General features: G+C 54.8%; 1 protein-coding gene across 1 annotated transcript in view; it reads right to left on the minus strand.

The window, feature by feature from the left end:
* Tbc1d22a (TBC1 domain family member 22A) overlaps positions 1-15,791 on the minus strand; it is a 327,374-nt gene that overhangs the window by 27,086 nt on the left and 284,497 nt on the right. The window contains exon 12 of the mRNA XM_005335015.5: positions 10,434-10,529. Within this exon, the coding sequence (XP_005335072.1) occupies positions 10,434-10,529 (96 nt within the window). The remainder of the gene's footprint in view (positions 1-10,433; positions 10,530-15,791) is intronic.

Consider the following 15,791-nt stretch of genomic DNA (forward strand, 5'->3'; position numbering starts at 1 on the left):
CTGCATCCTCCCTCCTACATGGTCCTGGGCCCTGGTAACACAATGCTCTGCAGGGCAGGTGGGGTATGGAGGAGCAGAGGCCCTGTGGGAAGGGCCTAGGTGGCTTGCACAGGGTCTGCTGCCCACTGCCTGCTGGGCACCCACAAGGCTGGATATGCTCTCCTGTGCTGTTCTGCCCAAGGGAAGCACTGCTGTCTGCCCCCTTGCCTCCCTGCAAGTTCCTTCCTCCTGACCCTCAGCACCATACCCCATCTCACTCTTGGTCCACTGGCCCCGCTTGTCCCCTCTGGCAGACCAAGGCCAACCTGGCTGCTCCACAGGATCTGGACCTCCAGTTAGCCCGCCCGCTCTGTGGTGAAGTCCCCACCACCCTCTGCAGCTCCCCACAAGAACTCCTTCCAGCTGTGAGTGCATCTGCCACCAACCTACTACGTGCAGACACCATGGACAGTGTCCTCCTCCTGGGCTTCTCAAAGCCACCCAGCATGGGAGGCCAGGTCTGGGCCCCTGAAGGCCTGCTCCACAACCTGCTGCGCCTCCCAGTGGCGTGGACCATGCTGCAACGCAGTCGCCTCCAGTGGCCCAGAGGCAGAGTCCACTGAGAGACTTGGTTTCCATTCACCCAATGTTGTCTTTAAAACATCTGGAAATGGTAGGAGGGAGGCAACTGATCTTTGCTTTGGCATTTCATGACATTTGCTGCTTCAAGTGAACATTGGGTGAAACAAACCCACGCAAGCCTGATGGAAAGACACGCCGACTCAGGGCCATCTGCCAACCAGCAGGCAGGACGATGTCCCTGAAATAAGTAACTGGGCCCGGGGTGTATGCGACTCAGGACAGTGGTGGACATTCCCAGAGGAAGCTGGACTTCCAAGCAAAGCATACAGAGACACAAGCCTGTCAGGACCACGGGCAGGAAGGCCACCTGCCAGTTGGCGCACAGCACAACACTAGGGAGAGGTCTGGCTGGAGGACGTGCAGTCAAGGTCACATAATGCACAGGGGCCAGAGACACCAGGGACTTCAGGAAAAGGGTCTTGAGTGGCTCTAACAGAAGTCCATGCTGCCCCAAGCAGGAGGAGGAAACACCACCCAGAAAGCATCCAGGTTCTCTGGCTTCATGCCCGACTGAAGGCTGGGGAGGCCAGGGGAGGCCGAGGCCTTCCCACCACCAGCCTTCCTGAGGTGCTGGCAGACAGAAGAGCAGGGGATGCTCTTCGGCTTCTGAGTGGGGTTGGAGCTGGTGGACCTAAGGAGACATTATTCCAGGGAAAAGAAACTCCAGATAGACCCCCCTTCCCCAAGTAGGTGCTGTCTCCTAGCCGCCCTCCAGGTGTAATTCCAGAGCAGAAAGTGACCTTGAGAACAGCCTTCCTACCCAGCCTGGGAATTCCAAGCAGGCAGGGAAGCAGGGCCCGTGGCCACTGGGCACCATCACATGAGGCCAGGGGCAGGTGAGAAGAAAGGCCACTTGCGCCTCCCTGCACACTCTCTGCACACAGAAGCTCGGCTGGGTGTCTGTAAAGCTTGGGGCCGGGGCTCTTACTGTCGTCCGGTTCTTTGTGCCTACAGACGTCTGAGACTCTGCTGTCTTTCCTAGTTATTTCTTTACCAGAGATCCCTGAAGCCTGAGACCAGGGCACTTGGCTTCCACAGTGCTTAGAATGCATTCTGGGAGCAAACTGCCATGTTCTTCGGGAGGAGTGCTCCTGATTTGGACAAGCTGTCCCCTGCACCTTCCTGAACACCTACTTGGGCCTCTGGTCACTGTAAGCCACCTTTTAGTGTGAGGTTTACCAGCCACAGAAGTAACATCACTTCTAGTTCCAGTCAGTGGAGGTGACTGTGGCTAGGGGTGTCCAGCACAGACTCTTATTCCTGCTCCATTCAGAGCGAAGCCTCAGAGGAGCCAGAACACAGGATCCCAGTGCTGTCTGTGTGTCTGTCGTGAGTTCACTAGCTTGGGCTCTTCCTCCCTGCCCCGTGCTGTGTGTAGCACGGCTGGACCAGAGCCTGGGAAGCGGGTGCCTTTGCACAAACATCAACTCTGGTGCCGCCTGCTCCTGTTCTGAAGAACCCAGGCACCTGTGCGAGGACAGCCAGCGGGCTCCACTCGGACCTCCTCATGATAAAAAAGCAGGCACCTCCTGATCTGGACAGGCTGACCCAGGCACTCCCCAGGTGCTAGTGGCTGTGGGTCTGAAACAGTCTTCAGTGTGCTAGAAGACTTTCTCTTATTTCTATTTAATTAAGAGTAGTTTTTCCTCCTATGACACTCAGGAAAAGCTACTGGGTCTCCTCAGATATCCCATGGCCTGTGCCTGGGGAGACTGACAGAGTGCAGAACGCTCAGCACAGCAGGCAGGGCTTGGCTGTCGCCCTGCACTCGCCCCTGCTGTGAGTGGGAGTGGGTGGTGAGGGCGTGCCTCGTGCCAGCCCGCCCAGCTGCTCAGGGGGATGCCGTTGATGGTAAACACCAGCATTTCTCCTGGGATCTGGGTTTCCGGTTAGAGGGGGATAACGCTGGACCAGCCCCACCAGAAACCCGGGTCTCTAGGCTTCCAGTGGGCTTTCCTGGTGTGGCGCCTCACAGCTGCTGCAGGGAGAGCTTCCTTCCCGTGGCCCCCCAGGAGGAACCTGCAGGCTTTCCCTCCAGACCTGGCAGTGCCACAGTGACAAGTCTTGGCCACTGAGACTTGTGAGTCCTAAGAAGCCCAGGCGGTGATGGTGGGACCCCAACACAGGAGATTTGCCAACACAAACCAATTCAAAATTCCTAGTGTAAAGAGATTTTATGGAGTACTTTTTAGTTAACAAATTGATTAATTAAATTTGTTGGCATATCGTTAAGAATATTTTTATTTATACTGCAATAAAAATTAGATCCTATTTTTTAATCTGATTTGTATGTGTGTCTTCTTTCATATTAGCAATAGCTCTGTCCAATGCATGTTTATATGTGCACCTTCCTGGGCATGGCATGATGAGGGCAGAGGTACCCAGTGAGCAGGGCCTGGAGTCGCCCTGAGCTGTGCTCCTGACATTCATGTACACATGTGACCCTACTGCGCACACACAGGACTTTAGTGTGCACCTGACGTACGCATGCACACGTGACTCTAGGCTACAGTCCAAACTGGGTTTTGGTCAGTTTGCATGACTGTGGCCAAAACACCTGAACAACCCAGAGGAGGCACCGTGTATTCTGGTTCAAGTTTCAGAGGTTCAGGCCTTGGCCGGCTGCCTCCACAGCCTCGGGCTTAAGGTGAGGCAGAATGTGAGCTGGGAAGGTGTGCCACCAGGAAGCAGAAAGAGAGGCTCCCCTCACCTGGGACAAAATATAAACCCCAGAGGCTCCCGCAGGGGCCACCCCCTCTAGCCACACCCACCTGCCTACAGTTATCCCCCAGTGGATCCATATGGGTGGATCCACCCTCTGACGAAGTTACAACTCTGAGTCTCGTCCTTTCACCTCTGAACATTCCTGCACCGTCTCACACATGGGCTTTTGGGGACACCTCCTACCTCCCATAACAGCCCCCACATTCTTATGGGAACAACTGCCCCACGAGTCCTGAGGCGGGGCCTCTGGAAGCAGGTCAGGCCTCTTGCACAGCAGGCGTGACCTGGCCGCTCTGCAGACTACCTGCATGCCACGTGAGCCCCCAGCAACCAGGCACCACCCTAGAAGCAGAAGGCAGCGTTGCCAGACCCCTCTCCCCCTCTCCCCCAGCCTCTAGAGCTCAAGACAAGAATGTCTGCTGCTTATGAATCACCCAGCAACAGAAGCAGACGAAGGCCCTCCACACTGAAGGAGAGACGGGTGGACAGACACAGCCACTGCCCCAAAGTCACCAACACCAGCTGCCTTGCTCTGTGAGGTGGAATGCCAAGTTCCATCTCTCTGAGATTGTGGATGAAGCCACTGAAAAGACCCTGCTGGCCTTCAAGGTAAGGCTTTGGCAATACTGGAATTTATTCCCAAATTAGGGGTCCAACAGGCTGTTGAACTTTTTTAAACCTTAAAACTTTCTGAGTTAAAGGCTTAGCTTATTTCTTTAAAAGATGTTTTTAGATAATAAAAGCACTGTGGCTTTGATTGTGATTATGGGACCCACACTGGCCACGCCACTTATGTTTAATTATCTTTCTGTGACCAAAGGATCGTTTTCCTCTCAACCCATGCCATCCTGAAGAGGGTTCTTTCTTCAACAGCCGAGGTTTGACCACCTACTGTCCATCTCTCTGCCGTCTGGTGTAAAGGACGCTCAAGGCACACAGCTGGCTTGCTTCATGACTGCTTTCTGATTTTGAAAGATCTAGGGCTTCAGTTAGACAACCAATTTCTGAGTGCCACAAGGGCCCTCAGAAACAGACGTGCTCTGTAGCACCTGCCTCTGCAGGCTCAGCACCCCCAGCACCTGCCTCAGACCCAGCGACGCCCTCCGTCCCCCACACGGTGCAGGCTCTTCCCACATGTGTCCTCCCACTTCTGTAAGTCACCCACGGTTGAAATCCAGTCTACCAGGAAAGTACACAGACCCTAGTTCCAAAAATGACATGGCCCAGGGCCGCCACCCAGCCCCAGAGACAGACGGCATGGTCCCCCCTGACCACTGGCCCGGAGGCACTGCTGTGGCCTCTGTACTACGACACATTCTCGGGATGTGCACCTGGCTGCAGCTATGGCCCAGAGTGAGCATCTCCTCCTCTGCACCCAAGAAGGTGCCATCTGGCTTCCTCACAGCCCAGTGTCCCTGCCCCTCTGCCTGTCCTTTTACTTGTGGCTAGAGGGCTCCTGCTAGTCTGGCTGTTAGCTGACCCTCTGGCTCTGTAGCTCCTTCGGTCAATTCTCATCCTACCTCCTCCCAACAGCTATTCCTCAGCCTCAGTCACCGCTTCCCACTTCCCTCCCCTGGACTCTGTCCTGGGTCCTCTTTCCAAGGCACCTCCCTGGTCATCCCTCCCACGGCTGAGTGCGACGCTCCCCACCCTGGTGGTAGGGTCTGCTCTCCCTTCCTGCCCAGGGCCTCCCCCCCACACCACTCAGAACTCCCCATGCCGGGCACCAAATGACTTCCCTCTGCAGTACAGGCACTCAGCAGGTCCACTCTGCCAGGAAAATACCATCCTGCGCTCTCTTTGGTCCTCTGCCCAACTGGCTCCCAGCACCTTGACCTGCTCCTTCTACTCCCTGGTAACTGCACCAGGTGCCCATAACAAAGCGTTGTGCTGACCCTGAGGAGCAGTCCTTCACTTTTGACCCTGGAGTCCAGCTGGCCCTGCCCTCGACTCAGAAATGGCTCAGGGAGTTCACTGAATGAACAAGAAAAATCCACAGGCCATAAGGACAGGCTGTGAGGACATGCTGTGAGGACAGGCTCTGAGGATGCAGAAAGCAAACCAGATGGGGCTGGGCATGGTCGAAGCCCTCACCTGTTCTTATCTGGTTTCCCTGCCAGGTGGCTACAGATGCCACAGGACCCCACCTGAGACTCAGAGAAGGACAAGAGGGGGCTCCTGGGCCAAGCCCTACAGACCACACCTGTGGGGCTACTTCCTGTACACCCAGGAGCACTCACCTGGACGTGGGGCCCATAGCCAGGCAGAGCTCAACAGAAACTTGTGTCCAGAACCAGGGCCTTGCCCCCTGCCTCCTTCATAGGCCTACAGGGTATCATTTCCCATGAACACAGAGAGGCTGTCTCCAAATGAGGCAGGGCCCAGCCACCCTTCAATCAGGTGTGCACAGACGCTCAGGTACGGGGCTCCTGGGAGAAGTTCAAGGTTTCAGGACATGCCATACCCTGCCCACCAGAAATTACCTGAGCACAACTCTGCAAAGGGCCTCTTCAATCTTGTCAAATGCCACTGTCTTTAGACCAAAACCAAACATGCCAGGTCCTTGCACATGCAGAGGATTCCCAACCTCACAGTGCACCTCCCGACCCAGGCACTTCTGGGCCAGTTCTGGTAGCTAGAGGGCAAGACAGAGCCTGCCTGGGTGCGTCTCTCATCAAGAGCACAGCCATGGAGTGGCTCCAGTGGGAACTGCTAGCAGGGAGGGCTGCCGGGGAGGAGAACCACAGCAGGTGGCCGGAAAGGGCTGCAGTGGGTCCCCAGTGAAGCCAGAGCAGGAGGCTGAGACCCCTGGAGATAAGGTGGGCATGATGCAAAGGTTCTAGGGTGAATCATTTTCAAACGTTCAAAGAGTCAGAAAAGCCAGCATTTAAGCTTAACGTACACCCCACAGGGGTCAAAGCCAGCACACAATGGCCTCGCAAGAAATATGCCTGTGTCCTGCTTAGGGCTTGTGCTGCAGGGACGGAGCCCTTTCTCTGAGCACAGGGACAGGTTGCAGCCGGCCATTTGCAGACTTGCAGGGAGGTGTGTGGGCCCAACTGGCCAGAGGAACCAGCAGGCCCCAACGGATGGCACGGGCCTTGGAGGTCTCTCACCACACAAGGACGGTGGAGAGTGCCCAGCAGACCCCAGGGACACTAGAAACTCCACACAAAGGCTCTCCTTTCACCCCAAGGACCGGACAAGATCTGTTGGGGAAAAGTAGCCAGGAGGGCAGAGCCCAAGCTGTGGAAAGTGAGGGTGGAACCCAGCAGCAGGCCTCAGCAAGAGATGCCAGCTTGACGGCCACTCTGCACTTTGTGTGCTTGGTGGGTGGACGCCCAGAGGGAGTGCCCAGGGCTACTCAGTCAGAGCCAGGCTGCAGAAACCGATGCCAAGGTAGGTAAGCGCCGCAGGAAAGCCTTCCCAAGGACAGGCAGCTCTGGCAGGGACAGAGTGCAACCACTGAACCCCAGTACCCGGGGAGAGGCTCCTCCTCTCCGGAGGGTACCCCTGCCCAGGGACCAGCAGACCATCTAGCCCGAGTCCCTGCCCTAAGACACTCGCCCAGTGGCCCCGAGAAGCCCCTCCACATTCACAGAATGGCTATAACCATCCAGAATTCCAGCTGCAACAGTCTCAAAAGCTAAGGGGCACCGGAAGGGGTGGCACCTCAGCCCCCACCCTACCTCCTCAACCCCATGCCTGGCCGACCATCTAGTACCAACAGAGCCCCAGGAATACCACCCTCAGAATAAGATTCCTCCTGTGACAATGTCTTAAAACAACCCAGGATTTCCCAATGGGCAAATCACAATGCCACAGGTTGGGTGCTTTGAGCCGTCTGTAGTGAAGATTCTCTTGCTGGAGACTTCACGTCCTGGGTCTCACCCACCCAGCCTGCCCTCCACAGTGTACCACATTTCCTGAAATGTCAGGATCATAAATGCAATTCCCCCATGCTCTCCAGGACTGCTTGGTTTCTTGCTTCAATTTGTATTTCCTCTTCCTATCTCCTTTCCTGTTTAGTTCAACTCTCCACAGCACATGCTGGGTTCACATGGTGCTCTCTATCTACTCCCCATGATACCAAAGCACCAGTCTGTTCTGAGCTTAGAGGGGGAAACTTCACCCCGTGGCTCCTGTGCCAGGCCCTGCCATCCCCACCAGGCTGCAGGGCTGCGCAGGCTCTGGTCTGTGCCCTGGTGGTCACCACACCTATGCCTGATTCTGGGCGGCATCCCCCACCCTGCTTTAGACTCAAGGTGAGCAAACAAGCTCAGAGGAGGAGGGCTGGACATTCCCACCAGCTGCCCCGAGTGCCTCTGACCAGCACAGCACTGTCTGCAGCCCAACAGCCAGCAGACTGCACTTCTGAAGTGTGATGGAAAGGGCAGCTGGCAACAGCGGCCACCCTGCCCTTCAGAGCCCCAGATGGGCTGTCCATGGCCCCTTGTGTCCAGAGGCTGTTCCTACATTTGGCCCTCCTCCATGAGGGGCTCTCATGATTACTCTGGCCCCCAGGGCACATATAACATGTCTCTGCAAGAATAAAGAATAAGCAAGAACAAAGGTGCCTGGAAATGCCCACGGCCAGTGCGCACCTGGTCTGCCTTGAGCCACCTTGTGGGATGGGCCAGAGCAGCACTGGCCCTGCTGGGGAGCAACCAGAGAACCTAACCCCTTACTCTTCACGAGGTCGGGAACATCATTCCAGGCTGCGGCACGTCTCACACACATGCAGCCCAGGGCCAATCCAGAGTGGGCTCCAGAGGCTCTGGGTGCCGCAGCACGCAGCCCGGCTCCAGACAGTGCACCACAGGCTTCTCCTACCATCCCCAACCCCAGTGTGGTCAGTCCCTCAAGGTGGCTTCTGGGAATGCTATTTCCCACCTGGTGAAGCCACACACTGATGGCAGGAACACCAAGTGGCCAGGTCAGTCCTGAACCCTGACTCTTGGGGGCAGGAGGCAACTGGATCTGGAACAAGTTCTCCAGGAGACCTCTGGGAGCCAGCTGGGGCACAGGAATGCAGTCTCCCACACTGGCCACAGTCACACGGAGAGCAGCCACTGTGCCCAGGGAGGCTGGGCCCCTCGCCCTTCAATAAGCAGGCCAGCTGGTCAGTGGCCTTCACAGGCAGCCCTGCTCGCCAGTACCCCTGGAGATGAGAGTGCTTCCTGCAGGAGAAGGAAGCGGTGGGCGTATGAGGAGACGGGGGTATGTTACCAGCATTTATTCTGCCTTCTTTGGTGGCAGGGAAGTCACAGTCTCTCTTAGGCTTCTAGACTCTGGAGTGTAGAGGTAGGAGAGGAGCAGGTGGCCCAGAGGCCTGACCCAGCAGCCCTGCACACCCGACGCGGCAGGCATGCTGGCCTGTGCACGCGTTCATACCTCTCTACACGATGAACGTCCTGAGTCTCACCTGCACGGGGCAACACAGGAGCAGTGGCTGGCTGAGGCTGGCTCCAGTGCCCCCAGTGACACAACTGAGCCCACGCTAACAAGAGGGCAGCAGCTGGGCTGGAGATAACCTTACTCCTCCTCCCCAGGGAGCACCTGGGATGTGTAGGCAGGCTGGGCCCAATCTGCCTGGCTGGGGCCCTGTTGGCAACTTCTGGCCCCACAGAGGCCTTGCCTGTCCAGCCTCTCCTGGCGTCTGGCCTAGAAGCAGGAGGCAGTGCAGAGGAATGTCCATGACTCACCACAGCCCTCAGAGGGCAGCGGGCGGCAGGGATGCTTGGAGCCGTCTCACAAGCACAGGGCCGCAGAACAAGCAGCCAGGAAGCTGTCTCAAGTCACCATAGTGGGGCAAGAGGACTGTGGGGTCACCTAGCCTGTCCTACCACCTATGAGATGGGGGGCTCAGGGTGAGGTGGAGAGTGACCCTGGCACATCAGTGTGGGGTTCAGTCCCGATACTGGCAGTGTCCTCTTTGCTGCACCCCTGGTCCCACCCCTGTCCAGGATATGGGCACTGGGCCTGCTCTGGGTAGGTAATGGGCAGACTTCTGTCCGTACCTCAGGTAATGGTGGCTGTCAACCCCCAGTGGCCAACCACCCCCATGCTTTTTGGACCACCATTTAGAAGAGTTACTGGGGGTGGGCCAGGGGCTGGGGACTCAGTCCATGTGACATCCCCTGGGTGGGGCACAGTGCCTGGCAGATGCACAGTGTTATGGTCTAGATATCAGGTGTCCCCAAAAGCTCACGTGGGAGACATGCAGGAAGGTTCAGAGGAGAAATGATTGGATTGTGAGAGTCTCAATCCAATCAGTGAACTGACCCCTGGTGGGAAGACCTGGGTGGTCTCTGGAGGCAGGGGGTGTGGCTGGAAGAAGGGGTCACTGGGGGCGTGACTGTGGGGTGATATTTTACACCTGGCGCTGGAGTCTCTCTGCTTCCTGAGCACCGTGATGTGAGCTGCTGTCCTCCGCCACCCTCTCCCGCCATGATGTCCAGCCTCACCTCGAGCCCCGAGGACTGGAGCCGGCCTTCTCTGGACTAAGACCTCTGTAACCGCGAGCCCTCGAATAGACCTTTCCCCTACAGTGTGGGGGTCAGCTCCTCCAGTTGAAGTAGCGAAAAAGCTGACTAAGACACATGCTCGAGGAATCCTCTGATAAGTGGGTTCGAGTACAGCTCTCCTGCTAAATCACAAAGGAGCTGGCTCAGAGAGACTCAGACCTGTCCCAAGGTGCACAGCTACCAGGAGGTCTGGCCCGACAGAAACCTAGGCACGTGGCTTCTCATCAGGCACCATCCCTTAGGCCCCACAGTCCAGGCACAGTGAGGAGAGCTCTTCCAGGGTCACACTGCCACCGTCCAGGGTCACGCTGCTGAGGGCATGTGCTGGCTCTGTGGGGGCTTATTACACTCTTAGCAACTCAGGGAGCTGGCGAGTTTACCTGCCATGGCCCGCACTGTGCCACCAACTCTGTGCCCTCCCCAGAACGAGCTTCCTCGCAGCAGGAGGCCAGCAGGGACATGACCAGCACTCCTCCACAGATCACCCCAGAACTAAAACTAATAAAACTCTCTCCCTGCAGAAAATCAAACGTGGGCGCTTCTAAAAAAATGTTTACTTACTTGAAAATCTCTTTCTTCTAGTATTTCTTTCCTCCATCTCACGAGAAAAGCAGCACAAACGTACAAGTGGAAATGAGAAAAGCCCTCGGGTTCAGACTAAAAGAAAAAACAAGCGGGAGAGAGATTTAACGCGTGAGCCATCAGCCCAGCCGCGGCGCTGTCTGCGTGATGGGGCTCATCCAGTCAGGTTCAGGGAAAACCAAAGTGGGCGTCAACCTGCTCACTTTTACTTAGTGACTTAATTTCAAAATTTGCAACTCATTAAAATAAACACCATTTTCTCTTTACGTACCAGCAGCCTGATAAATAGGATGGGATGAGCAGACCAGGCTGTAGGCAACATCAGAAATAGCTGCTCATCTTCTCCCAGCACAAATGACAGCCAGCAAGGATCAAAGGCACACCCAGCCAGCACTCACTCCAACCAGGCGCGGAATCCGCTCCTGCGACGACTGAGGGGAAGGCATCTTCCATCTCAAGGAGGAAACCAGCCGAGAAGCTGAGAAGCTGGCCAGGTGGGCCCGGGATTTGCAGGCACGCCAAAAGCCTGGCCCAGGGCCTGGTTCTACTGGGTGCTAACAGAGCAAGGAGCTGGGATAAGGCTGGGCCAGGAGGGTGCCTCACACCCTTTCTCTGTGCCAGGCACACCCTTCCCTCTGCCTTCTTTCTCTATTCACCTCCTGAAACCCGGACCACTGGCCTCCTGGAGACCCACCCAGAGCCCCAGCCGCCCTCCCAGCAGGATGCCCCATCCCTTACCAGTGCTACCACAAAGTGCCCTCTGCTGACTGCTGAGGCTGGGGTGCCCAAGACACCAGTCCCCAGGGTGCCAACGTCACCATTCTGCCATGCCACCTGGTTCCTACACAAATGTTCTCACTAGTTCATTAAGTTAATATAAACAAAAGATATGGCACTTAAGATGGGGACATGCTTTGGAACAAGATAGGGGATAGAAAATAGCAGGTGTCTGTGCGTTTGGGGGCTGTGATTCCAACATGGTGGTCAGACACTTAGGTGAAGACCAGAGAGGGTAAGTCCTACAGACGTGGGGCAGGGTGATCCAGGTAGATGTAACAAAGACCTTGGGGCCAGAGACCACCTGAGACTCCAGAAACCAACAGGGCACAGGGTGCAGGTGTAAAGCAGAAGCTGAGGCTGGCTGGGAAGGGAGACCAGGCTAGGTTCCCCAGGACTCTGGCCACTGCCTGCTCCTGGGAGCCTGGGAGGTCTGGGCAGGGCAAGGATCCCACGGGGTCTCCCACTGGGAACAGACAGGGCAGAGGGCAGGGTGAGGAAAGGCACAGTCAAGGGATGGGTAGAGGCATGGCCATTAAGAAACCGACTGGTGTTAGAGATGTGGGCCAAGCAGAGCAAGAGGCTTGTGGGAAGAGGTCAGACTCCAGATGTGGGCTGAAGGCTGAGCCAACAGGAGGCATGTATGGGTGCAAGGGAAAGAGGATCAAGGACAACGCTCCCTGAGATGAAGAAAGGTTGCGGGAGTTTGCAGGCAGCAATTGGTTGAGAAGGTCATGCCTTCTTCTGTGACATGCCAAGTTCAAGATACCTGCTGGACCCATAAGTGGAGGTGCCAGGTGGCCCTAGGACATGAGTATGAGACTGGCCACTGGTCCAGGCCAGAAATAAATGCTGATGACTAAAAGACCTAAGGAGTAGCCAGGGAGCAAAGGGACAGTCAATGGAGTGGTCCATGCTGCAGAAGGGCTGATGAGGATGGACACTGGGAGGTGACGTGGAGGTGAGTGACGTGGAGGTGGTGGGAGGCAGGAGAGCTGACCAGTGTTGGCCACTAAGGCAGGAGTGGAGTGTTTGCCTCTCGGCGCACTGAACAGACACACTGGGCAACACTCCTGCTTCCACTTCCTGATCCTGGAAGGAGCTGGAAGCCGCTCTCCACAGACAGTGCATTCCCAGGCCTTTGTAGGTCAGAAAGTCCCCTCCCATTCCTCACTCCCTAGAGCTCATGGGACAGTTACGGAGCAGGGTCCAGTGACCCCAGCAACCTGTGCTCCTACCACAGTATCCTGCTCTCCTCCAACCTGTGCCCACCTCGTGTGCCTGCAAGAACCTGACTTGGGCTCAATGTGCGGCGCTTTCATGACTAGGCCCAGCTTGCTGAGCACCACGCAGGAATCCTATGTTCCTATGTGCAAGACTGGCCTCCAATCATGCATTTCTGAGGCTGTTCTCAGGTTTAAGAGCAGGGTAAGCCTGCCTCCCTCTTCCACTCCTGGGCAGGCACAGTCTGCATGGACGTGGGTCCTCTGAGTGTTGGCTGGAGGCTCCGGCCAAACAGGCAGGGCCTGCTGCTCTGTGGAAAGTCTTTCACTCCTGATTTCATCTCTCATTTTTACTGAATGTTTTCTAGTGCATTACACTTATAGAGAGTGGGGCTCATCCTGACGTGATCGTCCGCGGAAGCCACTCAGCCAGCACCTCCTTATTCCTCCCCTCGCCCCGCCCCCTCCCCATCCTCTACTCTGCAGGTATTACCTCAATTTATTTGTTTCCTATAATTATAAAACAATTCAGACTTTCTCAGAGCTGGGGGCAAATTTATTTTTTCCAGGAATTCGTCATCCAGATTTTCAAATTTTTTCATAAAAATCTATTTTTCTTTAAATCCCCTGCTTCATTTGCAACATTATCCTACTTGCAATTTTAATGCCACATTTTTGTGCCAAAGCACTTTCCTCATCATAGTTATTAATCACCTAGAGGTTTGACTTCATCAGTCTTTTAAAATAATCAACTTTTCATTCTGAGGAGCAGCTTCAGTTTTTCATTAGTTTTTGCTGCTATCTTTATTGTTTCTTTGCTGCTACTGACTTTCTCTTTTCTTTATTGTGGATTCTTTTTTTTTTTTTTTGTAACCTCTTTTTTTTTTCTTTAAACCCACAAAAGTGAGTCGTTTCTGTTGTTTTATCAGTTCTTGTTCTTAGAACATTAGTGTTTGCTTTTCCTTGTGGTGTAAATGGCGCCTTTTTTTTTTTTTTTGTACTAGTGATGGAACCCGCCTGGGCCTTCACGTGCCAGACAAGTCTCTACCGCTGTGCTCCATCCTCAGCTCTTTCTTAAGTTTTGAGACAGGTTTTGCTCGGCTACAGGGGGTGGGCTTGGTTCACCCCTCCTGCCTCAGCCTCCTTCTGAGGTCCCCCTGGGGCTGCCCTCCACAGTCTCCATGAGTCCAGTCTGCCTGACCTCTGGGGAGGTTCTGAACTCTGTGACTGCCTTGTTGGGATCACAGCTTACTCTACCACTGTGTTTTTACAAATCTGCACACAGAATCAACTGGTTCTGTTTTTGCCCTTCAGCTTTGCCCGGGTGAGGGGTCTGTAACTTTGAGTGGTTCTGTCCCTTCAGATGGATGAGCCTGGGTTTCTGGAGTAGAATGGGACTGAGTTCACAAACACCCAGGAGGGAGCATCTTTGGAGACCAAGAACACAAACCCTGGCGCCCAGGTCCTGGCTGTCACTTACTGTCACCTGTGACACCATTCCTGGGCTGTGTCTCAGTTTCCTCATTTTGTAATACTGAGAAGATTAAACAGACAATGAAAGCACTCAGGATAATGCCTGGGACACAGCAGTGGCCCACACCTGCCTGCTGCCCCCTGGGTGTGTCACAGTGTGCATTCTGGGATTCATGGAGACATTCCCACAGCCTGTTGTTTAACCAGCCAGCACCCAAGGCGTCAGAGCAGATTCACAGAGTTAAAATCTCCTGTAAATCCTCACTGGTTCTTTCAGCTGCTTTTGATCTATCAGTAACTGAGAGGTGGGTCAGAAACACTCTACTCATATATTTGGAAGCTATGTCACTAGGTACATACACATTCATCACTGTTTTACCTTCCTGGTGTTCTGAACACCACCAATGTCAATAAATATAACCACCTTTATCTCAAACAACACTTCTGCTTTGAAGTCTTTGGAGTGTGGGGGACACCAAGCAGGTGTCTGGTGTGACCGAAATTACACGTAAGTTTTTGTTGGGTAACTTATTTTAAACAGATTTACTGGAGTGTGGCACACAACAAACTTCACACATTTAGAGTCTATAAGTGATAGATTTTGCCATATGTAAAAGACATCACAACTGAGATGGTTAGCGTCTCCCTCACCAGAAGAGTGACCCGTGCTCCCATCCCACGGCGCCACTGCCTTCTAGATGAAGGAGGAACTGCCTCCTGGGATGGAATGCCTGGGCATGCTGGCTTCCGCTGTGTCCCGCCAGCCTCCCCGCCCTCTCGTGATGCCACATGCCAGCTCCTTTCCATCACCACTGGCCCTGACAGGGCTGCAGCCCCACAGGGAAGAGCCCCTGAGCTTCTGGGCCAGCCAAGTCCCCTCTCTGCCCTCAGTGGCTGTCCTGCCACTTCTGTCCAAGGGCCCTGGCAGTCTCCGCTGCTGTATCCATGACTCCCTCAGTGTCACTGTCAATGACAATCTCCCACTGGTCTCTGGGACCCCTCCTTTGCAATCCCTGCCCCAAATCCAATGGCAGAATTAGAGATGGAATAAAATCACATGCTTCCCCAAATCCACTCATTCACAGCCTGCGTCTGGGGACTGGCAGGCGGCAGTAAAGGATGCTGGACAGGGAGAACCTGAACACATCTAAAGAAACACGTTTTTCCTTTTAAATACTGAAGGTGACCTGAACAGCACAAAGACCCTTAAGGCCCCGGGGAGCCAGCCCTAAGAAACACAAGAGCAGTAACGAGCATTTCAAACTCTGAGAGGGAAAGGTCTCCAGGGCACCAGGTGTCCCACAACCCTTCTCTGCAGATCCAGCTTCCACTCTTGGCTTGCTTAGCAGCCTTTTGTTTAACCAGCCAGTGCCCAGGCCAGCCCCGGGCCGCCCTCCACCAACCTCGCTGGATGCAGCTGGGCCATAGATTCTGCAGCCCACAGATGGCATGGGGAGGGGGATTGAGTTTAAGTGGAATACTTGTCTTCAGTGGCTTAGGAAGTTACATTCTAATAGCAATTTGATAAAGAAAAAAAAATCCCAGCATAGATGGAAAGGGGGCTTTCTGCTTTAATGGAGCTCTACCCAGACAATTCATGTCATATCCCAGGCAAGGTATATGAACAGGGGGCAGGGGGTGGGCAGCAGCTATATACCAAATGCCAGTCCTTGTCGCCCTACTCAGCCCAGAGCTTGTGCCCGCTCAGGACAAGTCAACTCATTTTCAAGTCCCACCAAAGCCCTTCTCTCCCTTAGAATAGGTTTTGACTCTGTGAGACCCCTGGGGGCTGCTGGAAGGACACTGTCAAGCCCAGTTCCAACCTGCAGAAAAGCACAGCCCAGGGCCACTCCAGCACAGCACC

Source organism: Ictidomys tridecemlineatus, chromosome 6, assembly GCF_052094955.1.
Source record: "Ictidomys tridecemlineatus isolate mIctTri1 chromosome 6, mIctTri1.hap1, whole genome shotgun sequence".
Classification (NCBI taxonomy): Eukaryota; Metazoa; Chordata; class Mammalia; order Rodentia; family Sciuridae; genus Ictidomys; species Ictidomys tridecemlineatus.